The following is a 27,079-nucleotide window of genomic DNA, read 5'->3' on the forward strand; positions in this document are numbered from 1 at the left end:
TTTTCAAATTCATAATTCCATTAATTTATCCAATTTTACCTTTTGAAACTAAAATATATACTGCAGAAGATAATAGTTTCCTACCTCAAAGATTGGCATTACTTTTTTTTCTTTTCTCTTTTACTTTAAGGGTTTTGGTGAGCAGAGATCTGGACGCTCTTTTTTACTTACTGTGATGGGTATTTGAATTGTCCCTCCTCCCGAGTCTAGCATGTAGCTCGTGCCTGGACTTGACAATGTTGTGTTAGTGTTAGTGTTCCCATCATAGTTTGGTAGATACTGTGAAGGATTGTTTGGAGAATCAATATTCGAGCTCGTCCGTGTGGTAGTAGCAGATTGATTATCACGTAACAATGAGTGTCTTTTTGGCTTACCAGTGCTGTCCAAATTGAGATGCTCACTAACCCACTTCGCCTTCTCTGCAGGATTAGTAATCGATGTTAACTTTTTGATGCTGTTAAACCATTCCATCATAGAATCATAGGAGTCAACCCTAAAAACCCAATTGTGACCCCTATGAATAATACCGTTTTGCTTAGCATGAAGAATAAATTTGAAATCCGATGACTCCTTTTTTGAATGTTCCGCGACTGTACAGTCACTTAACGACAAGGACATGACCGGGACTAAGTCCTTCTTTCGATCACATGTTTTAAATTCGTGTAAGAATGACGGCGTTAGAACATAGAAACCTCTGGAGTAGGACTTCAAAAACTTGGACCGCCTCTCTAGGAAACCGCACTGTACTTTGTACGTCAGTGGATCATATTGGTGCTTGTAAGAAATATCTTTCAAGTGCCTCATAGGCACATTCGGAGCAACAAAATTTGGATCTCTAGAAATAAAGTTATCCCATTCAAATGCTGGGTCTTTGTTGAAAAATCCCACGTCCAATTTTGAAATTACAGTGTCGAATACTAACTGAGCTTCCCTGCCTATTATCCGCGCATATATAGTTAAAGCATTTTGAATTTCCATAACAACAACCCTTTCCAATTCCTTACCAGAGGATTGCAAATTATTGAAAGCTTCATGCAAAAAGTTTTCTTCCGCTAACTGTCTTTTGATCTGTTTCTCTAGTATAACCCTTGTTAAATACGGATCGCTCTTGGGAGTCCCATAGCGAGCTTGTTCGATTGACTCATGAAATGATTTCAAAAATTGCCTGGTGTCTGTTACCTCTTTCGTGCACACATTCTTAAAATCGCTTTGTAGTGATTTGATTTCCTTAATCTTCACTAGTAAATCCCTTCTCATATCTTCTAAACGTGGAATAACCTCATTCGTCAACTCCTTCGATGCCTTCGATGCTGTAGAAGCCATCTGCGAGTGATAACTCGATAAAATAGTAGGCAAGTCTTGCACAGAACCACTGCCTAGCGGCAAAAAGAACTGCTGTATTGCCTTCTCCTCAGGAGTACTGGGTTGATGAGAATTCTCTAATGCAAAAAAGGGAAAGTTGACAGCATGCGATAGACGTAGATGCTGCCTAACAATTTCATCTTGAATTGAGGCTGTCTCTGTTAAATACACGAGAATGGCCTTTATCACAGACCGCCACGACGCAAATCTCGCCGCCAGAACCTCTGTCGGGTTAGCATTGATAGGCATTAACGTCACCAACGGTGAACGTGGATCCGATCCTTGCGTAGTACGTTGTCTTTGCAAAGACGTCCGTGCCCTACCCAACCCCGCCGTCGATTGACTACTAAATGAAGATGCCTTCCGATGGTGTTGCTTAAGGTTCTCTAAAACCCTCGAATTAGTAGTCCCCTGCTGATTAACCGTAGAAGATGCTGGCCCATTACTGTAGCTTGTATCTTGCAGAAGATTATCAACAGGATACGCGGCCGCTGAATATTGTTGGCTTGCTGAAATTTGTGGAGAGCCCATAAACGAAGGACTATGCATTTCCGTGGCGCTAGATGCCATAGTGTTGTTATAAGACATGCCTCAACCTTTGAAAACTCTTCTAAGAGACGATTCCTGCGTTTTGTGTTACCTTACAACCTCAAAAGGACTTTTAACCCTCGCTTTACGTCCTCGTTCTCTCTTTCCTTGTACTTTTTTTGCTAGTCTTTAGAACATTCTGAGCCTTAGCAACTTCGCGTGGACATTTTTCTGCACAACCAAGGTTACAAATAGAAAAACACAACCACAACAGAACAGCCCCACGTTTTGATTGTATTATACTTGTGGCTGCGGTTGTTTGGAACCGTAAAGTGTGCAAGAGTCGGTGAGCGGTCGAGGAAATGTAGTGTTTCTGTCTGTACTGTGTAGGTTTAGGAGTGCTAGGTATATATGTATGTATATATGTATGTGTGTGTGCTATGGCATGGTATGTATGTTAGTGGTTACGAGCGTTGACTAGACGACGTGTATGGGGTTATGGTTTGTGCCACTTTACTTTCGACAGCACGGGTCTGACTTGGTAGCGTTATTTAAGAACAGGTCAATATAGTTCTATTTTGGCTAGAGCTTTTGTCTAGTTCGATGGTGCTTCAAAAGCAGACATCTGTGCTGGGTCTCCGTATTTTGTCCTAAAGTTGATGAACCCTGAATGGGTTTCGGGAGGGACAGGCAGCAGTAATCATCTCAAGCACAAAAACATCAGATATGGTGTCAGGAGGTTGATTTATATCTAATTTTATAGGAAAGGCGAATCTAATTTTAAGTCCTTTATTGTATGTTCGAGGCTTCTTCGGGATTTTATCGTCGATCATGCACAAGAAGAAGGCTCGATGAATCGGAATTTGAACATAGAAACCAGTTGGCCGAGGCCAATTAGCAGAGGATGGGCTGTTGCAGTGGGTAAGTGGTAGAGGTGTAGGATAGGATAGGAAGGGTGCCAATCGGATGGGTAAGCTAAAAATTGGGGAGGTAGTTGAAGGGAGACACAAGGACAAGAAGATTGCATAGCTGCTAGTCGGTGCCGTGTAGGTGTTGTCGGGTGGCTATGGTTGCAGAGGATGGTTAGGAGGGTTCGCAAAAGCGCTAGATATGACAAAAGGGCGCAGTGGAAGATCAGGTTAGAGGGTTATAGATGGCTGTTTATTTACGGTTAGCATGAGAAGCGGATGTATTTTGGGATTGGCGACGAAGTGAAGATGTTGGTGCCGGCGTTGTTAGTTCTTACACTGTTGTGGACGGTAATAAGGCTAACAGAAGGCTGTGCAAGGATTCTCAAGTATGATTTATTAGCAACAGGGCCTGGTTTTGGACATCGGTGTATCATTGTGCGTACAGTTGCTTTGTACATGTTCCAAGGTGCTGTTGGACGGATGTGGCCGGGGTCAATTAATTAGGGTTACCGCTTTGGGGGGAGGCGGGGGTGGACTATTCGGCTCAGATATTTCGTTACTACAGATATCAGTCCAATAGATAGGTAGATAGATCCCTTTGTAATCTGGTTTTGGTATGATATCTTGAAAATCGAGATTCTCCACCTTCCGCCCCCCCCAATGGATCTAATTGTATTCTGTCTAACCAATTGCACAGTTGAGAATAAGAACGAATGAGGACGGATTTCCAAAGATGATATAGGAGATGGTAGACAGGAGAGAGGATTGCAGTGTTTAATACCCTTGACTTCAACCCACACCCCATTGATGTGATTGTTGTAAGTCATCTTGGATCACATCATCATTATACAAGTTCCATACATCTTTATGGTACGACTTGCCAGTATGTGACGTAATTACAGAATCAGATTTCCACAGCTATCACATTTGCTGTTCTAGATAGTTGGTGCCAAACTGTCGAATAAGCTACCCTCTGTATTAGAAACCAATGACTCTTCCTCAAGCTTTGGAGGCACGTCGCCCAGCAGTGTGTCCAGAGCCCGATATCTCAACCTTGTCAAACTATGAATCATTTGATATCAAGCATACCCAGCTGGCTCTAGAGATATCGTTCGACCGAAAGGTCGTAACGGGGACTGTAATCTACAGCCTGGATAATGTAGGTAAGGCCAAAAGAGTGCGGTTGGATACTATGAACTTGGTGATCACACAAGTTTACATAGACGACAGTATTGTGAAATTCAACCTTTTCCCTACTAAATACAGCCTAGGAACTTTACTAGAGATCATACCACACATCAAGTTACCAAAGAGTTTCAAACTGAAGTGTGAATTTGCTACTAAACCTGAAAGCCAAGGTCTCCAGTGGATGAATGAACTCCAAACTTTTGGAAGACCCTTTGTCTATACATTAATGCACACCATATATGCTAGATCAATAATTCCGAGTTTTGATACACCTGCCATAAAATCAACCTTTTCCGTTACTATCAAGTCACCATTACCTGTGGTATTTTCAGGCACCGAACTACGTGATTCCGGAAGAAATAAAGTTTATCGGTTTGTCCAAAAGGTTCCAATTCCGGTTTACATGCTCGGATTTGCTTCCGGAGATCTCATGTCTGCCCAGGTTGGATTACGCTCTAAGGTTTATACAGAGTCCAGCCGTATCAAGGAAGCGTGGAGTGAGTTTAAGGGCAACGTTGAGCCTTATATCAAGATCGCCGAGGGTCTAGTTTCAGAATACGAATGGGGCAACTACAATATACTTATAAACCCGGATGCATACCCTTATGGCGGCATGGAGTATCCGGGCATTACATTCACTAGTCCGACGGTAATTGCACACGATAACTCTAACCACGAGACACTCATTCGTGAACTAACACATTCTTGGTCGGGGAGTCTGGTTACCAACGCTTCCTGGGGTCATTTTTGGTTGAACGAAGGCTGGGCGGTCTACTTGGAAAGAAGAATCATAGAAATCATCCATGGAGAACCAGTAAGACATTTAAGCGCATTGATTGGACTAATAGAATTAGAATACGAAATTGCGTATATCCTACCGGAACAAAGTACCGCCTTGGTTCAAAAAATTACTAAAGACATGAACCCTGAAGACTTAATTACTTGTGTTCCCTATGAAAAAGGCTTCAACTTTCTATTCTACCTCGAAAATGTCTTAGGCGGAAAGGAATTCTTCGATCCATTCATCAAATACTACTTCGTCAAGTTTGCCCATCAGTCTGTAGACACCTGGCTATTCCTCGATACCTTGTTCGAGTTCTTCAGCGACAAAAAGGACATTTTGAACCATATTGACTGGGAAACATGGCTGTTTGGAGATGGAATGCCTCCAAGACAGGACTACATCACCATTCTAGCCGACGTGGTGTACCAATTGGCAGATAGATGGATTGCAAAAGCCATACAATTCACAAGCTTCATCGAATTTACAAAGGAATTTTCTCCCGCAGATATCACACAATTTAACACCAACCAGCTGATATTGTTTCTCAATGTTATCACTACCTGTGGTTCCTATTGTAAAGATCTGTGCTTCAAATGGTCTGCATATCCTGTGGCAGCAAATGCCTTGTTGAAAATCTATGATATTTTGACAAATTCTACCAACTCCGAGGTTATCTGCAGAGTTTTATATTTCAAATTGATTGCCAATCTGGACTCTAGCTGTCAGCAAACCATCGAATGGCTTGGGAAAGTTGCTAGACTTAAATATGTCCGGCCGCTATATTGTGCATTATATCTATATATATATATATCTATATGTATATATTAGTTAAATCACGTGATGAGGCTTTTGTGCTTCCAAATGGAAAACAAGCAGCCCAAAAACCCATACCCAACCAGCTCCGCCCTACTGAGCTTATTCCAGCCAGGACAGTTTTTGTTACATAAACGTATGTACTTTGAACATCAAGAAAGTGTAGCTAGTATATATTGGGTGATTGTACAGCTCCCAACAAAGCCAACGGGAAGTAAGAAAAGTTCAGAAGATGAACTACGTTAACCAGTTCTCGGTACGTATCAATCTGACATAATGGTACAATCTGTGCTTGTTTTTCTGTTTTAATTTTTTGTTACTAACTCACAACCTTTATTCATATAGCTGGCCTCAAATCTAGCTGAGAACCTTTCTGTTGACAATCTCAGAACAGAATTCGGGTCATTCCGTTCCAAACTATCTAATGTGCGTCCACCTCAAGAGTTTTTAAATCTTCGCAAGGTTTCAAAACCTCAAAATTTCAGTGAGGTCCAATCTAGGGTATCCTACAACCTAAGGCACTTTTCTACAAACTACACTATAATCATTTTACTTTTGTTTGTCTACACACTATTCACGAACCTTTTATTATTTTTCGTGATCGTTCTTTTAATTGCTGGTATGATTGGGATTAACAGACTAAAAGGCTCTGACTTGGTGACTCCATTTGGCTCATTAACCACATCCCAACTATATACCGGCTTGCTCTGCGTGACTGTACCATTAGGTTTCCTGGCATCCCCGATTTCGACTTTGATGTGGTTGATTGGTATATCTGCCGTAATTGTATTCTCACATGCTTCCTTCATGGAAAAACCAATTGAAACTGTCTTTGAAGAAGAGACTGTCTAAAATCTAGTATATTTTATATCTCGTATTTTTTTTCAACTACAAGAAACCAAAAACTTTAGGATATATATTTACCTCTATCTGTCTACACACACAGATACATATATATATACATATATACGTATAAGGTTTAAGCAGTAACAATTGCGGTTAATTAGTGAGCTACACTTGATCTATCCTTATCAATTTTTCAGTTCTTAATCATCTTTCGTATCTTGATCTGCTGAGGTAAGTACGCGGTAATCTGGCACGATTCTTTTGATGGTTTCTACAACTTTAAGGTCAAAAAATCAAAAAAAAATTCAGATTTGTACATTTGGCAATAATTGTATACAGGAAAGTAAGTGGTATTCATCTGTGTTTATTGGGTATCTAGTAGTTGAGAGTGTTTGAGGAGTTGTACAAACCAGCGGTATTTATAAGGAGTTGTTTTATTGTGGGCAAGTGTATTCGGAGACATAGACGGACGATCATCATTAGAAAGTTCGATAAGCAATCCTGCAGTACGTAATCCATCAGAATAACGACAGAGGTGCTTAATATCAGAAAAAAGTAGGGATACAGAAATACGGCAATGGAACCTTCGTCGCCCATACCAGCAATATCTAGTCTGCTAGGGCCGCAGGTGACGAGTTGGCCATATTCCGAAACGTCGTTGATCCATGCACTTGAATTAAAGGTGGAACAGGAGAAAACCAAACAGCAGTACTATAGATTAGAGAATGTTAGCAGGTCTATTGATTTGGTTAAAATTGCTATAGATGCCCACGTTCCTGGGAATTCTATACCATTACTGTTTAATAACAATATTGGCGAAGAAAAGAGCACTGAATTGCTGGAAACGCTCGCTACAGCAGGCAGGACAGGGCGAAATGTTTTCCAGTCTGGGATAAAGGCTAAGCTTGGGGAAGCAGGCCAGGAAACGGCAGGTGTGCATGTAGTGGAATCAGGGCTTTCTGCAGCACCTCTGAATTATAAATTCCCCCCGGAGCAACTGCAGACTCAATATAGTCAAAGTGGTGGTGGGGGCGGTGCTGGTGCTGGTGCTGGTCGTGTTTCTAAAGATACAAGGTCGACTGCTACTGTGAAAAGTGCACATAGGCGGACGCATTCTCCGGCAAGAATCGGTGCAGCTGCAGTGGCAGCCTTAAATGAGGCTTCAACTTCCTTAAAGGAGACTGAACATGAGCACGAAACGTCAGAGGCGGAACGAGCGAGAGAGGCGTGCTCAGTGCCTCCACCGGCTCCAGTATTGACAAAAGGACATAAGAGGAATATATCACTACCGTCATTACAGCTCTATCCCAGGCATTCATCTTCACAGTCGGATTCGTTTCCTATTGAACATAAGAAACCTCTTACGACAGTCCTGAACTTTGCCTCTTGGCAAGCGTATAATCCTCAATTACAAAAGACAATAAGCTCCCAAGCAGGGGTTAGAAGACACAGAAGGTCTAGATCGGCTTCTACTTTTGGAGTTATTGACTTGAACCTAGTGAATCAAGTTAGGTTACCAGAGAGTGATTCTAGATCGAGTACGAAAACTGGAAGATCTCTGCTGTTAGGAAACGATGTAAATAACAGGACGATGTCTCAAAATAACTATGACACCGATTCTGATGATCAGAAGACGTGCAGTGAGCCAAGTGCACATACTACACCTATGAAAAGACCCAATTTTGTGGATAATCTCTTGAATAGTTGACTCAATCTGTGCGCCCATACGTATAATATATACTAGTGGATTTTAATTAGTTCTTGTTCTAACTTCACTGCCGACCATTGGTTGGGTTTGATTCTAAGTACTCCTGTTCTGCTAAATATTCCATCTCTTCTAAAGTTAGATTTTCCCATAACACCTCTCCACTATTTTCATCCGGTCCAACCACGCAGTCAAATTCGATTTCTTTCTTCTGTAATGCATCTAATTCCCTCTTCAAGTCTACTGCTAACGATCTTATGAGATGCTCGCTTCCATTTAATAAAAACCAAGAACATAGGTCGTCTAGCAGAATCTTATTATAAACATAGTAAACCTCATGGAAACGAAACACTTCATGTATATCTAACAGTGCACGCAAGACCAACCTTTTCCCGCCGCGAAGAATATAGTAAACGTAATTCCAACATTTCATAGATAAATCATAGTTTCGATGTAGCGGGTAACTTAAAGAGCGTCGCATACCTGTAACTATTACAGCTTTGATAATGGAGAATTTCTCTATTAAATCCTGTGGTAGGATTTGTTGATCCAAAAAACTAATTTGTGGTGTCAGTTTGCCAATTGTCCATGCAGATTCAGTGTTATGAGAACCTTCGTTTTCAATTTGTTCGAAAGTCTGAGCAAACAGTAAAGATAGTATAGTCAGATATAATGGTTTTATATCCGACACAAGATATTCTTTTTTTGGAATATTATTCTGCATTATCTCCTGTTCTTTGCCATTGAATTCAACAGGCATAGTTATATCTTTGTTCTCAGCGTGCTTATACCATTTTAGGTACGCCTTAGGAAGAGTAGGAATGAACTTTAGTAGTGTATTTATGCCATTAATATCCAATTCCTCTTTGGACCCATACTTGAAGGTCATATACTCAGAGATATAATATTCAGGATCAAATTTCAAATTCTCCTTACTGATCCTTTCGAGAACCCTAGAATCCATCGAAGTATTTTCAGGATCATCTAATTCATTTATGTCATTACCATTAGACAAAGATATCCTTATTATAGATTCATATTGATCGTCAAATCCATACTTATGGTTCAACAACATATCACTAGAATCTTGTAACTCTTGCTTTAATTCCCAATTAAACTTCTCGCCAGTTTCTTGTAACTGTTGCCTTTCTTTCCAATCAAATTTCTCCTTAGTTTGTGATAGCCTACCATTTATATCAGATGCACCTCCAACTTCCTCAATCAATGATTTCCCGGCAACCTTTGACAACTTCTCCCTAGCTTCAATTCCATCCAGAGCCAATATTTCTCCCTGTCGGGCAAGTAATTTGGTAGAAAGATCCAAATCTTCAAAAACCTGACCCTTAAGTGTCTTGGGAACTTTGACAGCTATACTTTCATCGTTTGAGTTATACTGAGCGGTGCATCTTTCATCGTCAACCATTTCATGTGGGAATCTTAACCTTAGGTAATATGGTGACAGGTGGAAAACAAACAAATTTCCATCCACCACTATTTCTAACCCAGGAGCATTGAACCTAATATTTGATATGTGAAGCTTGATATAGATAAACTCTTCATCCTGATTAACGTTAAACTTTGGTGTAATCATCCTTTTATTCGTACTTGTCTATATAGTGTAAATCAGGCATCGACTGTCGTCATTCATTCCTGGAACTTTTAAACGGTCAAAAATTTTCAAGAAATTAGACCAGATGCCCTCAACCAAGCGACTATTCAAAGTAAAAATATAGAGCTCTTGATAAGATGGAGCCAACACCTAGCACTTCAAACACCTCTAGGAGGCGGTTTGTGGGTATTAGTAGAAATGATTCGGTGCCTGTTAATAAGGATTCAGCAAAGGATGCAACGATGCAGGTTGTGCGGAAAGTGAGGCCAAAAACTAATAGTTGCAGAGCTATTAACCAGGTACCGCAAGAACTATTAGAAGATGAAAAGTTAAATGAAGCTATCAAGCTCTTACCTTCTAACTATAATTTTGAGATTCATAAAACAGTTTGGAATATAAAGAAGTGCAATGCAACTAGAGTTGCATTGCAAATGCCAGAAGGGCTATTGATTTATTCGCTTGTCATAAGTGACATATTAGAACAATTTTGCGGTTGTGAGACAGTTGTGATGGGTGATGTATCTTATGGTGCGTGTTGTATTGACGATTTCACAGCAACTTCATTAGGATGTGACTTTATAGTCCATTATGCACATTCGTGTTTGGTTCCCATTGACATAACCCGCATCAAAGTTTTGTATGTATTTGTTACTATTGCTATCGATGAGGTACATTTAATGAAAACTCTTCAAAAGAATTTCCCAGTTGGATCTAGACTTGCTGTTTTAGGCACTATCCAATTTAATCCTGCAATTCACAGCATCAAGAGCAAATTATCCAATTCAAATGAGCATATGTTGTATATTACTCCACCGCAAATAAAACCGTTATCCAAAGGAGAAGTATTAGGATGCACATCCGAAAGATTAGATAAAAATCAGTTTGACGCAATAGTCTATGTTGGCGATGGAAGATTTCATTTAGAAAGTGCTATGATTCATAACCCAGAGATTTCTGCCTTCCGGTATGATCCATATAGCCGTAAATTTACTCTTGAAGGTTATGATCAAAAACAACTGGTTGAACTTCGATCAAGTGCCATAAATGTTGCCAAAAGTGGCACTACTTTTGGATTAATCTTGGGTGCATTAGGTAGACAAGGAAATCTTGCTACGGTTCAAAATCTGGAAAACAAACTACTTGCCGCTGGGAAAACTGTTGTGAAGATAATTTTAAGCGAAATCTTTCCGCAGAAACTGGCAATGTTTGACCATGTAGATGTTTTTATACAGGTTGCATGCCCAAGATTGTCTATAGACTGGGGTTATGCCTTTAACAAGCCACTATTAACGCCATATGAAGCTAACGTTATGTTGGAAAATGATATAATGTTTAGCGAAAAGTATTATCCGATGGACTACTATGAGGCTAACGGGTATGGTCGTGGTAAAGTTCCCTCACGCAGTAGTCTTATAATATAGACCCTCCTATATGTATATTAAATTATCCTTGTAGGTGGTATATACATATACATATATATTATTCGGTGATTCCTAGGAGCGTACTTATCTCATGTTCTGAGTAGGCCAATATTGAGGATATACGATCTTGGTCGTCCATGAATAGGTTTAATAAGACGTTCTTAAAAACGACGTAGAATTTGCAGAATCTGCTAAAACAGTTGGATGTGATAGTTTCAGCAATTTTTAGAGACGCCAAATTGAATAACCAGACCTCTTGTATATCCATTAGCGCCTGTGGTATATATTCAACCAATTTTTCGCGAACGTTAGCTTCAATTATATCCAAGGACATTATTGGATTTTCTAAAATGGAATTGTACATCTCATAGTCCAAGCTATCCTGAACAGAAGCGACAGGGAAGACCATATTAAATAAATTGTAATAGAGGGACAACCCAGTGAGCTCGAAAAATTTCCTTGTTTGCAATTCATCTAACTGATTGACAAAGGTATCAAGCTTATTGGATAATTTATGATACACATCTAAACCAGCTTCAGACGCAAAAATGGTATTGTGATATGGAACCAACCTTGAAGTTATTATATCAAACCCATTGATCTCTAAGATTAAAAGATTATATTTAGACACACTGTCCTTCTTTGAAAAAGGAAACCACGACTCAGCTTGTTTTAAGAACGTCATCTCAAATGGATTCAATACAAATTTATTGAAAAAGTCGGCAGTGAGAATATCGTTAGATTCGGAAACAGCTTCCAATTTATCAAAAAGCCCACATAATTTAAAAAGATAGGCGGTTAACCAATCTGGGGGCAACAAGTCTGCAGTAGCTTGATCATCCGTTTTAACTGCGCTTAGGTAATTTGAATAGTACGATAAGATTTTCGCATTCGCTAAGACTTCTAAATCATGCAATATTTTGATAAGCTTATTATCAGGTGACAAATCATGTTTGCTGAACATCATCTGGTACAACTTAAGCAATTGGGTAATATCAAATGTAACCAAAGCATCATCCTCAAATCTGACAATTTGTTCTAGTCTAATTCTTGTTGAATTAGATAGAGAACTGATGATGCGATTCAAAACATGCATATGTAGACTGTTCAACACATCACTGTTTTCCTGCAGTATAGATTTTGGGGCATCTCCAATTTGTTTATCTTGGAATTTGAACAAAGATCCGATAAAATCGGCCTCGTTCGCTATCAAAGTGTGCACATGTGCCAAGACATCCCCCAGGTATCTTACAGGATCATGGGCCGACAAAAGTATAGGTTTACTATCTCTATTATCAACATCGAATTGTGATAAGAAATCATTTAATAATTTCTTGGATCTCATATTCGTAACTATTTTTAAGAACTCATTAAAAAATTCAAGATCATTGGATAGATAGATGAGACATCGTTGGAACATAGTTAACGAGGCGTCATTATCTTCAAAAGCGCGCTGTCCAGAAGACTTTGGCATAGATTCATATTCATAAAGAAAATCTAATAAATAGTTGAAGACGCGTTTGTTTGCACGTCTCAAATATTCATTAACTTTGGTTGACAATGCGTTCCCCGCTTTAGGATTGCTCAATCCAATCAAGTAAGTGGCACGTTCTTTTATGTTCATCAGCTTGTTAACGATTTGAAAATAAGATTCATCAATCACTCCATTATCCAACTGCTCAACTTCTAACTGGTTTAGTATAAGCGAATCACGAATACCGATTAAAATCTTGCGCTTAAGCTTTAAATGGTCTAGCCGTTTTCTCAAATCAACTACATCCGAATCAACAATTACCTCTTCGTGCCCGGAATCTTGCATTTCTAGCAACTGCTGACCCAAAGCTTGGATCCGCTCTACAGGTTTGTGCAACCTCTTGATTTTCCTAGCAATTGGCTGGAAATCTTCCAAGACAGACAGATGATCTTTCAACAACTCCTTCTCTAAATCTGACCTTAACGATTTCCTCGACAATAAGCCAATGAAATCCGCACGTACAAGCTTATCAATATCCAGTCCTAAAACAATCTTATCCTCCTGCAAAACGGTCAACGATTTCTTGAGCTGCAAATCAGACTGATAATTCGGATGATTCATGTCATTTAACAAATGTGAAAGTCTCTTAGACAATACACTATTCGTAATGGTATTATTCTTCCGTAACAATATCTGAAAATCGTTACTCGAATTGACCACCTCATTATTCGCAACAGAAGTAGTAGACCCTGTCTTTGGAAGTAGCTTGATTGACATAGCCGTGTACTTCTTCATCCTATCGTGCAGATTTTCAATATCTGCCCCCCCTGCATCCCATCCACCATTATCCAATGCTGCTAAATGCAAACCACCGTCTTGCCTAAAATCCGTACTAGCCTCTGCAACCTCTGGCACCGGAATATTAGCCACCAAAGATAAGTTGGACGCTGGCTCAGGCAATAACCCTGCACCATCGTCGGAACCAATCCCCACGCCATATGCCTGATAATCTAAAAAATCCATATTAACAATATGCTCCACTAATCAACCCACCCGCTCAGAACTTGGAGAAAAACAAACAAAAAAATAGAGCAATATCCCTTGATAGATCAGCCCATTAACAAAATACCTCTGAAAACCCCTCTCCTTCTCAACCACCAACCTTCTATACTGCCGATTAGGTGTTCGAAATTTCCAACTTTCCACGGACAAGGCCTAAAAAAGATAAATCACTACGAACGTTAAACATAGGAAATGTCAAAACCATTACATAGCAACTACCTTGTATAATGAAACAAGCTTTGCATGTAAAAAGATGTAAAGCAACTCCTTTTAAAAACATGATTCCGAAATCTTGTGCAACATGTAGTTGATTGGGACATGGAGGTGACTTGTCACCAAAAAGTTAAAATCTTACAAGGAGTTACACGTGTTTTATGGTGAGAACCAAACAATTGCGCTGCTAGTACTGCTTGTAGGATTGAAAATTAGATTACAGCTACATTAGTAATTTATTAGTAGGTTGAAAAGTAATGGCTGTCGGAAAGTAAATCACAAGTAGAAGCAGCTAATCACTTAATCAGTAGGCAAGTGCGGAAGCAGCACTTGGAAATCTACTCGATGGAAGTAGCAAAAATCGGAGTTTTCCGCACATTTCGAGATTCCCATTTTATTTTATTTTCCATATTTGTACCTGTTTAAGTTAGAGGGCCCTATCGGAAGGGGAGGGAGGGGACAGAAGAGCGCGCAAAATTTAAATATATATTTTAACATGAAAGAAGATGGAAGATGGTGATTTTGCGGGTCAATTCCGAGAAGGTAATGGAAAGACATAAAGATGACGCGTAGGGGACGCATAACCATTGAGGGGTATGGTAGCTCAAAGGCAACCAACCAACCGAGGGGTCGTAATTTCTGATACATAGGGAAGTACATAGGGAAGGAATATTAAAGTATATTATATATATGGATGGAAGTGGGGAAACCTTTGAGTAAGTGGATAAGCATAAGTTATCATTATCATTATATATACGGAGGTAGAGAGAGGGATGCACAGCTTCAGATGCTACAGTTTTATTCCATTATTTCGGCAAGAAGAAGGATTTGTATGCGTGTAAAAATCAGGGAGAAATTTTAATCTAATTAGCTAGGTAGAAATGAATTTGCAGGTTGCTGCTTAACTTCTATTATCTATTCAGTTACAAACGATTGCTGTATCCAATGTGTACGCCTTCGGAGTAAGTGTAAGATGGGCCGTCGGTGGCGTACATGTTGGACCACTCGGGGACGACTGCTATAGGCATTGGACCGTCTGTAGCATGGTGGTGGGCGTATTGGGGTGCAGTATCTTCCGAGTTCAGAGCCTGTAGTGGTGAATTGCAAAATTCAGGCTGCTTATTACTATTGTACACTCTTTTGTATGATTTTGGGTTGAGGAAGCCCGCGTGCATTTGGTTCGAAGGAACTTGCGAGGGACCGTTGGCATATGACTGTAGAGCGCGGGATGATTGCTGTTTTTGATGTGTCTGCTGCTGCTGCGCCTGCTGTTGAGGTTGCGGTTGGTAGGTAGCAAGGCCTGAGTTAAAATTGGGCAACGAATTGATTAAGTTAGAAATCGGAGGCAAGGATTCCCGGCGCTGTGGGTTTCCACACACTTGTGGTGTAGTACCCGACCAGGAATGTGCTCTCTGTTTATACGATGCAGGAGGCCCCGTCGCTTCTACCGTGGTCGCGACTGGGGCATACTGTAGAATTCCTGAGGAGTCAAACGACATGCGATCGGAGTACGTTAGGCACCCTCTTTGGTAGTAAGACCCGGACAAAATGGGTGGTGGAGTGTTGGGTGACAGATAGTAGTCGCTATTGGTGAAGTTGGTTCTCGATATGTCTAGCAGGTTTTGCGAAGCATCCAATAGTTCCAGATCGGAGCCATTTTTCTTGGCGCCAGCCAAAGTGTTAACGTGGCGAGCTGCTAGATAGGAAGATCTCGGGGATATAGAGGTTTGATCCAAGGGCGTAGCCGTTTGTACCTGGTTTGTGTAAAAATCATTAATTCCGGCACCGTTGTCGTTGTTGAAGCCTGTTGCAGGTTGCTGCTGAGGCTGTTGGACCCGATGTTCAATATGCCACTCCTCGCATTGTCGAGGGAAGTCTGCACCAAAAATTGGAACTAGCAAATATCTAATAGGAAAGCAGAATCTAGTGCACAACTGTCTTGATATTTCGAGAGGTAGCCATGTGCCCTGAATCTTGATGTAACCGCCCCGTATCCTTTTATAGCAATCTTGGAAATCTAGCGTGAAATCTAGTTTTCTGATTTCCTGGAACATCTGGCACAACTGCTGCTTCCATGCGGGATCGAGCTGGTTCCAGTGTACGTCTGTGTAGCTTAAACTTGATGCGGCGCACGGGGCGCCAGCTCCGCTGGGCCCGTTGCCACTCGTAACAGCGTGGCTTGGAGCGCCACCCGCGACGCCTGCTGTTTGGCTCGATGAGTTGTTGGAGCCAGCCTGATTGCCGGTTGCCTTTTGCCCGGGAATGCCAAGGCCGCCGCCATGGGCAGCTGGTACCGCCGTACTTGCAGATCTGTCGCTGGACACTCGGTGCCTTTTATAAGGAACGGAAGCGTAGGATCCGCTTCCTGCGCCATCTCCGGGAACATGGCTGTTCGCCTCGTAAAGGCAACTTTTCAAGGAATATTCCAACTCCTTGACGCATTGCCATAACCGCTTCTGGGAATTTTCCTCCTCGTGTTCGGACGAGCCGGTCCTCGGCATGTTACACATTGCGCGCATTACATCCTGATAGAGCCTCCAGATACCAGTAAAGAATACGTACCCAGTTTTATAGTCCCAGAGAATTACATTATTGGGATTAATTACGCTAGTTGCATGTTCCGAGTACTGTAGCTTCTGCAGCTTAAACTGTTGGTTTTTCGTTAGGAAGCTGATGTCCGGCGCGGACGGCCCCCGCTGCTGCTGCAACTTGATGACATTTTCAGAGTTCACACACAAGAATCCATGCTGCCGATGAAGACTAATGTCACCCGAAACACAGGGCCCTTTAGTGATATCCGGTATCTGATACTCAAAGCATTCCAACGTCTTGCGCTCCTTTCGAGATAGTTGACAAGGTTCTGCCTTTGCCTGCCCCATAGACAAGTCATAAAACTGGAACGCGGAGTTCGTTCTATAGGACGTCGTTCTAATGTTAAGATCCGCATTCACTCTCTCTAAAAGATCCAGCTCACAAGCAGCTGCGGAATCCAATCTCGACACAATCTGCATAAAATAATATCTCTGGTAGTCATCTATAGGCGAGTCCGTCAATGCAACAGACTCAAGCCGGTTCATTGGCGTACAACGATAATTGGCCTTCTTAGACATATTCTTGCAATCAAAAACGAATACTTCCCCTAAAAGCTCTCCTTTTTCTAATTTTTATTTATGTTAGTTGCTCACTCACGCCGCTGTAACCACTATCCTCCTAATTCCCAAGAAACACGATGCAGACCCTAATCTAGAAACCAAAAGGAAGAACAAAACGAAGAACAAGTAAAAAAAGGGATGAGAAGGATAACAGAGTATATATAGACAACGTTCCTCCCTCTATTATGATACCAGTAAGAAGCACTGCTTATATGCCTGGTCTTTCTCTCCACCAAAAAAAATAATGATGATGTATGTATATCCACGATGCCAATGGCAGAAAGATGAATGGAAAAAAAAGAATATTCCAATGTAATATAATATAGAGAAAATAAAAATTAAAAATCAATCTCTCTCTCTCTCTTTTTCCCCTCGATCTGCTATCCGTGGAACCACTGCTATACCACTTTGTATTCTCACCCTGATCCAATAAAAACCGCCTATAGTCCGATGAACACCTTCCTAAATAGATAAAACAACTTCACCTGACTGACACCTGACCTGACCACCGAAACCTTATATTTTTAGACTTGCTGTCTTTTTCCTATTCAGACGCGCTGCAGCCTATATTTGCTGTATCTGTCTTCCGCACGCGCCCGTCTGCGCCGTTTTTTTAAACTTTAACTCGGTGTATAATACCTGTTTTCGACCTTCTGCTCTTTTGCCTTGGCCCAGTATCCCCCTATGGCTATGAAGTTTCAAGCCAACCTGAAAGACACAACACTTGAAACCTGCTGAACAGACCACCCAAAAACAAAAAACTATCCAAAAAAACCTCAGAATCTCGCCCTCTATCCTAGATCCCCCAGGTATCCACAAACTCTGTGTACCGCACCGAACTAAAGGCAAAAAAAATTAAAAATAAATTAAATTAAAATATTGTTAATAGATTAATCAATCAACCGATTACACGTCCTCTTGGCACCTTTCCCAGATACTTGTAAAACCAAAAAAATAAAAATAAAAACGTATGATCCGCCTAATATAGATGGGCCAGTCGAGCCGATCTGAATTACGTCTCTACTATCCTCTCGCCTGGTCACCTACAACAGAATAACCCTAACAATCGAGTTGTATTAAAAAACTACCCGCTACACAACGACACACGTTCTCCCAACTATGTCTTGCTTGGAATAGAGCTGTCTGCAAACACTACTCTTCCCGTACTATATATATATATATATATATATACACTATGCGTCTGTGTATAAATTACTCACTAAACATTTATGTACCACCATTTGCTCTCGTTTCTATTAAATCCAGCTCGTACGCAAAAAGATAATGGATGAATCTGATGGATTGATTGCCTACAGCGTACATCTTGGTATGTGTGAACTCCAAAAAAGAAACGGCACAAGTGTGAATGGGAATAATACAACTCGGTGTCACTAACAATGGCCATTGTTCTTCAGAAGACCAAGCAGAACGGCCGAAAAGAAATCGACAGTCGAAAAGAATCGCCAGATGTGATCCCGCAGAAACAGCCGCAGCGAATCCATCAAGGTTATTTCACAAACACAATAACAAGAGTCATTGTGTTTTTCGCTCAAAGCACGTTCAATTACGTTTCCCTTAAGAACACGCAAAAGAGTCAGCGATTGTTCTTTGCCAACCATGCTGTTGCAGGACTATCTCGGAAGTCGTGAGCTTAGCCGACAGCAGTGTGCGTCTGCTGGAATGGCAAAAGATGATCCCGACACAAAAAGGAACGGCGACGCAGATAGGAGGGACAGAGCCGTTCGCTCGCATCAGTTTTGTGTCATGGAGAGAGGTTTCAAGATTTGTTCAGCTTTTTAAGGGTCTGTAGGGTCTATAGGGTCTGTAAGGTCTTTAAGCGTCTGTGTGGTATAGTGTCCTGATACCGGGAGTGTGTGTAGGGATATGTGTTGGTTTTCTGGTTGACACATCGGTGGTGCAGGCCACGCATGGAAGGCGGGCTTTCCTGTGCGGGTGTTTATGTCTCCTGCGGCGTTTTGTTGTTGTTGTTGTCTAGCTAGATAGCAAGCAGATGGATAAATACGGTATATGTACATGTCGTGTGGTGCTTTAGCTTGGCGCGTCGTTTCGTTTCAAGGGCGAATATGTTGGAGGTATGCCTATTATTTTTTTATCGAGAGTGGGTCGACAGAGCCCAGCGATAAAAGAGGAAAAAACATACGGTATAAGGTGTGTGTTTGAATAGGAAAGCTAAGAGTTAGAGAGAAACAATGTTGGATTGGCATCAACTGCATTATATATTTGTACGGTATTATGGCGTTTGGAACACGAGGTGCGTGCGCAGGACGTCCGTCTCCTTCGCCCCGAGGCCGCAGATCGCTTACAAAGAGGGAACAAAAATAGGAGTTTGTGGTTCTCCATTTTTTCGTTGTATTATTACCTTGCATTGTATTATTCATGTATTGTATTCTTCGAAGCTACACAAGCCGTTGATATAAATGTATGAGATATATATCCGGTACGTTCTTCTGTTAAAAGTAGTATGGGTTCCTTTAAAGGTTAGGAGGGAGTGATGAGAGGGAATAAGGGAAAAAAGAGGAAGGTTTCTGTGTTCGTTGGGCACATAGCTTGAGTACATTCTTCCGATCCCACAGCCCATTGCTCGTGCCCCGCCTGAGCCCGTTATGTTTTTTGCCAGAAACTGCATAGACGCCCAGGCGCGCAGAAATCGGCGCGCAGAAGCTGGGTACATGTATATCTGTATACACAGGCGCGTACGATATACGAGCCGACAGACAATGGTGCTAGAAATCGGTGGGGAAAAATATAATTGGTAAGAGAGTAAGGGAGGGACAAATGTGTTCTTTCTCCTTCTCTTTCGGACAACTAGTAATAATAATAGGCACTATTAAATTATTTTTCTGTGTGGTTATATCGGTCTAAAATATCAGTTTTTTTTGTGTATCTGTTTCTATAATTTGTATTTTTTAGGTGTTCACTACCTGCAGGGCGCCTGAATCAACATGGTAGAGCATCGTGTAGACCTGTAGACGGCTCTGTTGCACGGCACTTTGGACAGTCGGATTTTGCAAAATTTTAAGGTATTGTTTTCGAACATTTGCGATAGCTAAGTGCAAAATCTGCTTGTCGGCGTCTAACGACACAATGGCGTCTTTGTGTTCGTAATACAGATCATCGATGTCTTGAAGATGTTTTGTAATGTTGTTGGTGGACAATTTTGGCGGGGAAGCGGCGGAGGCGGTAGGATCCTTATGCATCAGACAGGTCTTAATGCCGCCACAGTCGGTGTGGCCACAGATGACAACTTTGTTAACTTTCATTACGTTGACAGCAAATTCTATAATTGCTAAATATCCAGTATCCGCAGGATCAATGATGTTGGCAATGCTCCTGTAGGTGAATGCTTCACCTGGTATGACGCCTAAACAAGTCTCATTGTAACGTGAGTCACAGCAGCCTATGAACAATGTGTGGGGGGATTGACCCTGCGCATTGAGACCGAATAGGGTCGGAAATTGATCCTGCATTCTTTTTCTCCATTTAGCGTTTGCCTCTAGAATATCTTTGATGTTCGAGTCTGCGGATAGAGAGAAAGGTAAAGCGGATGTAGTATAAGTCATGCTAGTATATTTTTTAATGATGATAATTGAATAAGAATAATAAGACTGATAGAAACAATGGCGATATGCGGAAGTTTTTTTCTTTTTCCTTTCTGTTTTGGATGGGCACTGGTTATAATAAATAGGCTACCTTTTTCTGTGCTTATGGGAGCTGCTGGAATGGGGAGGTGGGAGAAAGGGGGAAGGAAGATAATTCTTGTAGAATAGTGTAGTAATAACCAAAATTATATGGCAGGAGAGAAAACACCGTCAAAGATTGTGCTCAGAAAGAATCAATTAAAATTGGTTCATGTATGCAGCAAGAGGGCCGAAGGGTTTTGCAAAGTTTGCATATAACCTCGTATTTATATGAGAGTCTAGAGTGGTTACTAGGCACCAGAAAGAAAAGAGAAGGGGATATATGGTAAGCATACCTAGAGGGCCAGAAGGCCAGAGAACGCTGATCTGCAACTTCCTCGAGCATCTCAGTTATCATTCTTCGGAAGTTGGGAGTGTTTTGCGTTGAATAGGTGCTCAAACTCAACAGATAACGGTGATGTCAGCATTGCTCACTACTAAAAAATTAAATTAGGTACAATTTAAAAAATGTGGGTAGACCTGTCTGTCTGACCGGTCTGTCTGGCCGGGCGTTGAACGATTTTTTTTCTCGAGAACAAAAAAAGAAATACAAATAAAACGTTGAAATGTGGATACACAACGTCACGTGATAGAAAAACACACGGTATTGGACGACGGCGAGGGGGGGATACCGGGACGCTGGACACAACCGTGGTTGTATTTTTTCGAATAGGTAGTATATGGTTGCTAGGGTGGAACGGAAAAAACGTGAGTTGACGGAGGCAGCTGACTCTCAGAAACGCCCGCGCGCATAGAGTTTTCTCGAGGAATATTAAAGCATTGTACAGAAAAGCTAGGATAAAGAGGTAAGGCGCGCTCGGGCCCCTCCCGCTCACAGGCGGCATGGCGGTAGTCGCCATAAGGAGAAGGTGATTACGTACTGAACATCTCCCGGGGGGAGTTTTTGATAACGTAATACAGGTTTTTTAAGAGGCATACAACAGCATTTTTGCATGACGAGGTTACACAAACAAAAAGCAGTGTTAATTAAGAGGACTGGTAGCAATATGTCGTCGAGAATATGGAACTTCGAGGATGGTGTAAGTTTTTAATATTTGTGGGATGGGGATTTTTTATAATTGAGGAATTTTTTTTGTATGAGATAATATTAGATATAGATATTTTCGAGTTTCCTATGTCTCGAAATTTACACAAAAACTCATTTTTGTGTGAAGGTCATACAGAGTTTTGGGGGAGGGGGGAGGAGGGGGAAGGAGGTTGGATGGCAGGGAACAAAAAGGTACTTGTGGACGAGTTGGGATTGACACTAAAAGTATATATATATATATTTCTTAGTGTTTGTGGGGATTTTGGTTGGGAAAGGGTATTGTGTTCTCTTTATTGAGTTAAATTCGTTTTATTTAATATGGATTTAATATTAGTTCCTTCTAACTTTTTCCAACATAAAAATAGTAGTTTAGTTATTAGGACAAGAACATATCATCATACGCGTTTTCCATCTACTTGCTAGATATAGTATTCATGGGGAAATTTCAGAAAACAATTACTAGCCATCATTCTAGGAGTCATAGATTGGTGCGTTCTCCATGGGCCCTAACGGCGATAAGTTTTGCAATAATCTGGTTCTTCCATGATGCTTTCAGCTCATTTTATCCAATCAGCTTGCGGCTTGGCAATGACTCTAGTGCCATGAGATCAAAAGGATTGGAAGCAAAGACTATAGTAACTGTACTTGACTTCAATAACAGGACAGTCTTATCAATTGGCGCATCTAACAAGCACATTCAGTTGAATCAAATAACGCCTAGTACGATTTCCAGGGCGGATTTTTCGAAGTGGATCGAAGAACAAAAGGAGATCAGTTTGGAAAATATGTTGACGAATATTGGTGATTCTAGATTGAATAACGGATTAGTTTCTACTGAAGGTGTTGCAGAAGGTGTTGTGGTTGCATCTACTTCCAAAGAGCATCCAGATTATTTTTACCAGTGGACTAGAGATGGTGCTATCACCGTTAACACTGTTGTGAATATATTAGTAGACACACCACGTGTCAACATTACCCTTGTAGGTACAGTTTTAAAGTATATCAACAACACGTATGTGTTGCAGAGGGTCCAAAATCCTAGCGGTTCCTTTGAAGATGATCTATCTGGCCTAGGGGAACCCAAGTTTATGGTGGATAATTCTCAATTTACTGGGAGTTGGGGTAGACCTCAGAATGATGGTCCTGCTTTGAGAGTAATAACTATCATGAATTTCTTGAACTACTTAAAAGGGAATAATTTAACTTTGGAAGATGCTGCAACAATGTACAGATCTTATTATGGCACAGATTCACTACCGTTGACATTCCAAAACGAACAGGAGTTATTTAGTAAAGTGATATACTATGATTTGGTATACATTATGGAAAATTGGTTTAAGGAGAGTTTCGATTTATGGGAAGAAGTAATTGGTATACATTTTTTCACCACTCTATGCCAATTAAAGGCTTTAAAATTAAGTTTTTTGCATATTTCAAATGGGGTCTTTAAAGCAGATGTTTTATTTCTTGAGCGATTACAGTCAATTATAGATGCTGTTACAACGTTTATGATAAAGGACAGCGGATTTCTAAACCATAATTTGAACTTTATTGTCGAAACCCCTAGCATTTTGGGCCAGCGTTCTGGTCTAAACATTGGTTCATTGATTGGAAGTATCTTAACGCACGATGAGCTTGACTTTGAACCATCATCAATCGGTGCTGTACCATTTAATATTGATCACCCGGCTATCCTTAATGTATTGTACGAGATGGTAAAGAGAATGAGTATTTTGTACCCTATCAACCACGGAAGGGCTAATCTCAACATGGGCGTCGGTTTAGGGAGATATCCAGAGGATATCTATAATGGAATAGGCGTTTCTGAGGCCAACCCATGGTTTTTAGCTACCTCCACGGCTGCAGAAATGATGTACAAATTTGTGTATCAACACTATAAATCATCAAAAGATTTGGTAATTGAATTGGACAACGATAATTGGAACTGTGCATTTTGGAGTCTGATATTCAATGGTTTAAGTTCTATTAGTAAAACTGAAGCTCGGTTAATTATTCCATTTAATAGCCCTGCATACCATCAAACAATGCATTCTATTGTCAGTTATGGAGACTCCTTTTTGGATGAAGTGAGACTACATGTTAGCGAAGAAGGTGAAATGAGCGAACAATTCAACAAATATACCGGATTTTTACAAGGCGCTAGACATTTAACTTGGTCGTATGGCGCCTTTTTAAGTAGCATTCGCTGGAGAGATAAAGTACAAAACTACTGTTGATGAAATATAGTTAAAATTCTAAAAAAATTCAAAAAAAAAATATTAATAATAATGAGGAAAAATGGCATAATGAATAAGATCAAAATCAAAATCAAAAAGTTTTAAAATATTATTATTACTGGTTTTTTATTTCCCTATCACCATGTTGTATTATATGCTTATCGTATTTATTAATTCTAATGTTCTAATGGGGTTTTACGCAACGATTTTCATGTTTTTTAGATGATTTTATGAGGGTTCAGAAAAGTAGAGAGTTTTAAATTTTTTTACTGACGCATATTCAGTTCTTGATATTTTTTAATCATATAGCATTTAAAAGTTTGTAGAGATAGGTTTGTGGGTATTTTGGTTTTGTATCCAATCTATTATTTCATGAGTCTTTGGCGGCGGATGGGCCCATCTACAAATATCAAGAAACCAAGAAGCAAGAACAAAAAAAACAAAAAAAACTAAAGAGAAAGGAACAGCTAATTACATGCACATAACTACTCGTTCTGTTCAATAATATCCTTATACAATGTATCTAATATGTTTAATTGATTCTTAAAGAAAGTAAGAAGTGAGAGAATTTGATTTTAATTTAAATCTACAAAACGTCTTCAGGAACTTGAAGACCGACCTTATTAGCGGTCCTTCTAACTTTCTCCTCCTGAGACATTCCCAAACCTGGATTATAACGGTCAATTAATATATCGTATTCCATTTGATTTTTCACAAAAGCTGCAACATCCATTAAATGTTCCAGCCTCTTTTCAAACACCCCCCTACTAACAGGATCAGACATTATTATAGACCTTAGCTCCTTTGAATGTGGATAAAAAAACAACTTTTTAGATTTACTTGGATCTTGAGATTTTAAATCCTCAATTTGCTTCGAAAGGGAGTGCGATAGCTTTAATAAATTTAATTTCTCATTAGAATCCTTCATGTCTGCTTGTTCTCTTACTGTTTGAATCTTCTTATATGTTAGAACAGTAATCTCTTTTTTGATATCCTGTTTTATCTGTTCAATATGGCTCCTTTTACTAGCCTTAACCAAAGCCCTTATTAAAGGCCTGTAACTTGACACCAGTCCTGAATTATTCACATTCATATCTCCTGGTGTTCTCTAAATCATATCTTTTGAGAGTCTCAAAATGTATATAACAATGCGTATGCATGATATATATGTAGGCTCGAGCGAACAATATTTCATCAAAATTTAAACTTTAAAAATTTTAAGTATAAAGATGGTTACCCGGTTTATAGCTCATCTTTAAAAAAGCATAATTACGCCTATTTTGTACCGCTAGTTCACGGAAATTTAGGAAGACCATTTAAGTGATCAGCCTTTGGTGCTCAAGCTGAACTCAAACCGTATTATGTAATATGTATATGTACTCTAGTCTTATATGTGGCTATCTCTTTCTCAATCTTTGCACCATCACATAAACTTCGTAGAGGTAAGGTTCGACTGACGGCTTCGTTTCTAGATGACAGCCAAGAAAGTCATCGTAACAGACCAAGTTTTAATGACAGAAAGTTTACAAAAGTTAGGTAGCTTTCCCATCTTTCCAATGGCTATTCCTTGTTAGAAGCAGTATAGCTCATTAATTCAAAGATTAAGTTAAATTAATCCAATCTCATACCTAAGGCATATTATGTGTCTTTGTGCTTCTGATGTCCGATAGTCGGTTCCGAAAGTAGTCCAACTGGTAAAGCCGAGATACGGAACTACATAAAGATGATATTAGCTTCCCCTCTGGTTTAAATTGTATATATACAAACTGGACCCAGATATTAAGTTCTACAAGCGCTAGTACAAGAAACAGGCGCGTTTCCAATAATCTTTGTTTGCTTTACCCAATTCTAACATCAAGTTTCACAACAGCTGGGTTGGCCATTTTTCTATTTAACATGTTGAGGAATACATTCGTTCAGATCAGCAAGAGAAGGTTTGCTCTTGCCAGCGGGCAGTTATTACCAAAGAAATATGGTGGTCGTTATACAGTTACCTTAATTCCAGGTGATGGTGTTGGTAAGGAAGTTACCGATTCTGTCGTTAACATTTTTGAGGCTGAGAATGTGCCTATCGATTGGGAATCTGTGGAGCTTTCTGGGTTAGAAGAGAACATGGAGGGTGTGCAGAAAGCTGTTGAATCATTGAAAAGAAACAAGGTTGGTTTGAAAGGTATCTGGTCTACACCAGCGGATCAGACTGGGCATGGTTCACTAAATGTTGCCTTTAGAAAGCAACTAGATATCTTTGCAAATGTGGCATTATTCAAGTCATTTCCAGGTGTGAAGACAAAATTAAAGGACGTCGACCTCGTAATTATAAGGGAGAATACGGAAGGTGAGTACTCCGGTTTGGAGCATGAGTCTGTACCTGGTGTAGTTGAATCCTTGAAAATCATGACCAAGGCTAAATCTGAGCGAATTGCTAGATTTGCGTTTGATTTTGCCTTAAAGAACAATAGGAGGTCGGTCTGTGCAGTGCACAAAGCTAATATAATGAAGTTGGGTGATGGTTTGTTCAGAAATACAGTCAATGAAATTGGTGCTAAGGAGTATCCTGAACTTGAAGTCAAGAGCATTATTGTTGACAATGCTTCGATGCAAGCGGTTGCAAAGCCTCACCAATTCGACGTTCTAGTGACACCTAACTTATACGGTTCTATTTTGGGTAATGTGGGCGCTGCTTTAATCGGGAGTCCTGGTTTGGTTCCAGGTGCCAACTTTGGTAGAGAATACGCGGTTTTTGAGCCCGGTTCTAGACACGTTGGGCTGGACATTAAGGGACAAGATGTAGCTAACCCAACTGCTATGATCTTATCATCTACCTTAATGTTGAGACACTTGGGATTGAACGATTACGCGGACAGAATTTCAAAGGCCACTTACGAAGTTATTGCTGAAGGTAAACATACAACCAAAGACATTGGTGGACACGCTTCTACCACCCAGTTTACGAAGGCTATCGTTGACAAACTGTCAACTTTATGAATTTTTCACCTCACTTTATGTATTAAAATAGAAAAGAAAATCT

General features: G+C 40.3%; 12 protein-coding genes across 12 annotated transcripts; 6 read left to right on the forward strand and 6 right to left on the reverse strand.

Moving 5' to 3' along the window:
* Positions 1-120: 120 nt before the first annotated feature.
* On the reverse strand, positions 121-1,950 carry Ecym_3305 (SLM1 family PH domain-containing protein; the record flags this gene model as incomplete). The annotated part of the gene is made up of 1 exon (XM_003645565.1): positions 121-1,950. One exon carries the CDS (start codon positions 1,948-1,950, stop codon positions 121-123), a length of 1,830 nt encoding a protein of 609 aa, XP_003645613.1.
* Positions 1,951-3,789: 1,839 nt separating this feature from the next.
* On the forward strand, positions 3,790-5,601 carry LAP2 (bifunctional aminopeptidase/epoxide hydrolase; the record flags this gene model as incomplete). Its single annotated transcript, XM_003645566.1, has 1 exon — positions 3,790-5,601. The coding sequence occupies one exon, from the start codon at positions 3,790-3,792 to the stop codon at positions 5,599-5,601; it is 1,812 nt and encodes a 603-aa protein (XP_003645614.1).
* Positions 5,602-5,818: 217 nt separating this feature from the next.
* On the forward strand, positions 5,819-6,438 carry YIP3 (Yip3p; the record flags this gene model as incomplete). The annotated part of the gene is made up of 2 exons (XM_003645567.1): positions 5,819-5,827; positions 5,932-6,438. The coding sequence occupies 2 exons, from the start codon at positions 5,819-5,821 to the stop codon at positions 6,436-6,438; spliced, it is 516 nt and encodes a 171-aa protein (XP_003645615.1).
* Positions 6,439-7,009: 571 nt separating this feature from the next.
* Positions 7,010-8,140, forward strand: BOP3 (Bop3p; the record flags this gene model as incomplete). Its single annotated transcript, XM_003645568.1, has 1 exon — positions 7,010-8,140. The coding sequence occupies one exon, from the start codon at positions 7,010-7,012 to the stop codon at positions 8,138-8,140; it is 1,131 nt and encodes a 376-aa protein (XP_003645616.1).
* A 64-nt stretch (positions 8,141-8,204) lies between these two features.
* On the reverse strand, positions 8,205-9,728 carry SHQ1 (Hsp90 cochaperone SHQ1; the record flags this gene model as incomplete). Its single annotated transcript, XM_003645569.1, has 1 exon — positions 8,205-9,728. The coding sequence occupies one exon, from the start codon at positions 9,726-9,728 to the stop codon at positions 8,205-8,207; it is 1,524 nt and encodes a 507-aa protein (XP_003645617.1).
* Positions 9,729-9,883: 155 nt separating this feature from the next.
* DPH1 (2-(3-amino-3-carboxypropyl)histidine synthase) lies at positions 9,884-11,167 on the forward strand (the record flags this gene model as incomplete). The annotated part of the gene is made up of 1 exon (XM_003645570.1): positions 9,884-11,167. One exon carries the CDS (start codon positions 9,884-9,886, stop codon positions 11,165-11,167), a length of 1,284 nt encoding a protein of 427 aa, XP_003645618.1.
* Positions 11,168-11,225: 58 nt separating this feature from the next.
* COG6 (Golgi transport complex subunit COG6) lies at positions 11,226-13,664 on the reverse strand (the record flags this gene model as incomplete). Its single annotated transcript, XM_003645571.1, has 1 exon — positions 11,226-13,664. One exon carries the CDS (start codon positions 13,662-13,664, stop codon positions 11,226-11,228), a length of 2,439 nt encoding a protein of 812 aa, XP_003645619.1.
* A 1,175-nt stretch (positions 13,665-14,839) lies between these two features.
* Positions 14,840-17,026, reverse strand: XBP1 (Xbp1p; the record flags this gene model as incomplete). Its single annotated transcript, XM_003645572.1, has 1 exon — positions 14,840-17,026. The coding sequence occupies one exon, from the start codon at positions 17,024-17,026 to the stop codon at positions 14,840-14,842; it is 2,187 nt and encodes a 728-aa protein (XP_003645620.1).
* A 2,969-nt stretch (positions 17,027-19,995) lies between these two features.
* Positions 19,996-20,649, reverse strand: NCE103 (carbonate dehydratase NCE103; the record flags this gene model as incomplete). Its single annotated transcript, XM_003645573.1, has 1 exon — positions 19,996-20,649. One exon carries the CDS (start codon positions 20,647-20,649, stop codon positions 19,996-19,998), a length of 654 nt encoding a protein of 217 aa, XP_003645621.1.
* A 1,599-nt stretch (positions 20,650-22,248) lies between these two features.
* SGA1 (glucan 1,4-alpha-glucosidase) lies at positions 22,249-24,051 on the forward strand (the record flags this gene model as incomplete). The annotated part of the gene is made up of 1 exon (XM_003645574.1): positions 22,249-24,051. The coding sequence occupies one exon, from the start codon at positions 22,249-22,251 to the stop codon at positions 24,049-24,051; it is 1,803 nt and encodes a 600-aa protein (XP_003645622.1).
* Positions 24,052-24,637: 586 nt separating this feature from the next.
* Positions 24,638-25,144, reverse strand: FMC1 (Fmc1p; the record flags this gene model as incomplete). The annotated part of the gene is made up of 1 exon (XM_003645575.1): positions 24,638-25,144. One exon carries the CDS (start codon positions 25,142-25,144, stop codon positions 24,638-24,640), a length of 507 nt encoding a protein of 168 aa, XP_003645623.1.
* An 803-nt stretch (positions 25,145-25,947) lies between these two features.
* On the forward strand, positions 25,948-27,036 carry IDH1 (isocitrate dehydrogenase (NAD(+)) IDH1; the record flags this gene model as incomplete). Its single annotated transcript, XM_003645576.1, has 1 exon — positions 25,948-27,036. One exon carries the CDS (start codon positions 25,948-25,950, stop codon positions 27,034-27,036), a length of 1,089 nt encoding a protein of 362 aa, XP_003645624.1.
* Between the last annotated feature and the right edge of the window lie 43 nt (positions 27,037-27,079).

Source organism: Eremothecium cymbalariae, chromosome 3 (genome assembly GCF_000235365.1).
Source record: "Eremothecium cymbalariae DBVPG#7215 chromosome 3, complete sequence".
Classification (NCBI taxonomy): Eukaryota; Fungi; Ascomycota; class Saccharomycetes; order Saccharomycetales; family Saccharomycetaceae; genus Eremothecium; species Eremothecium cymbalariae.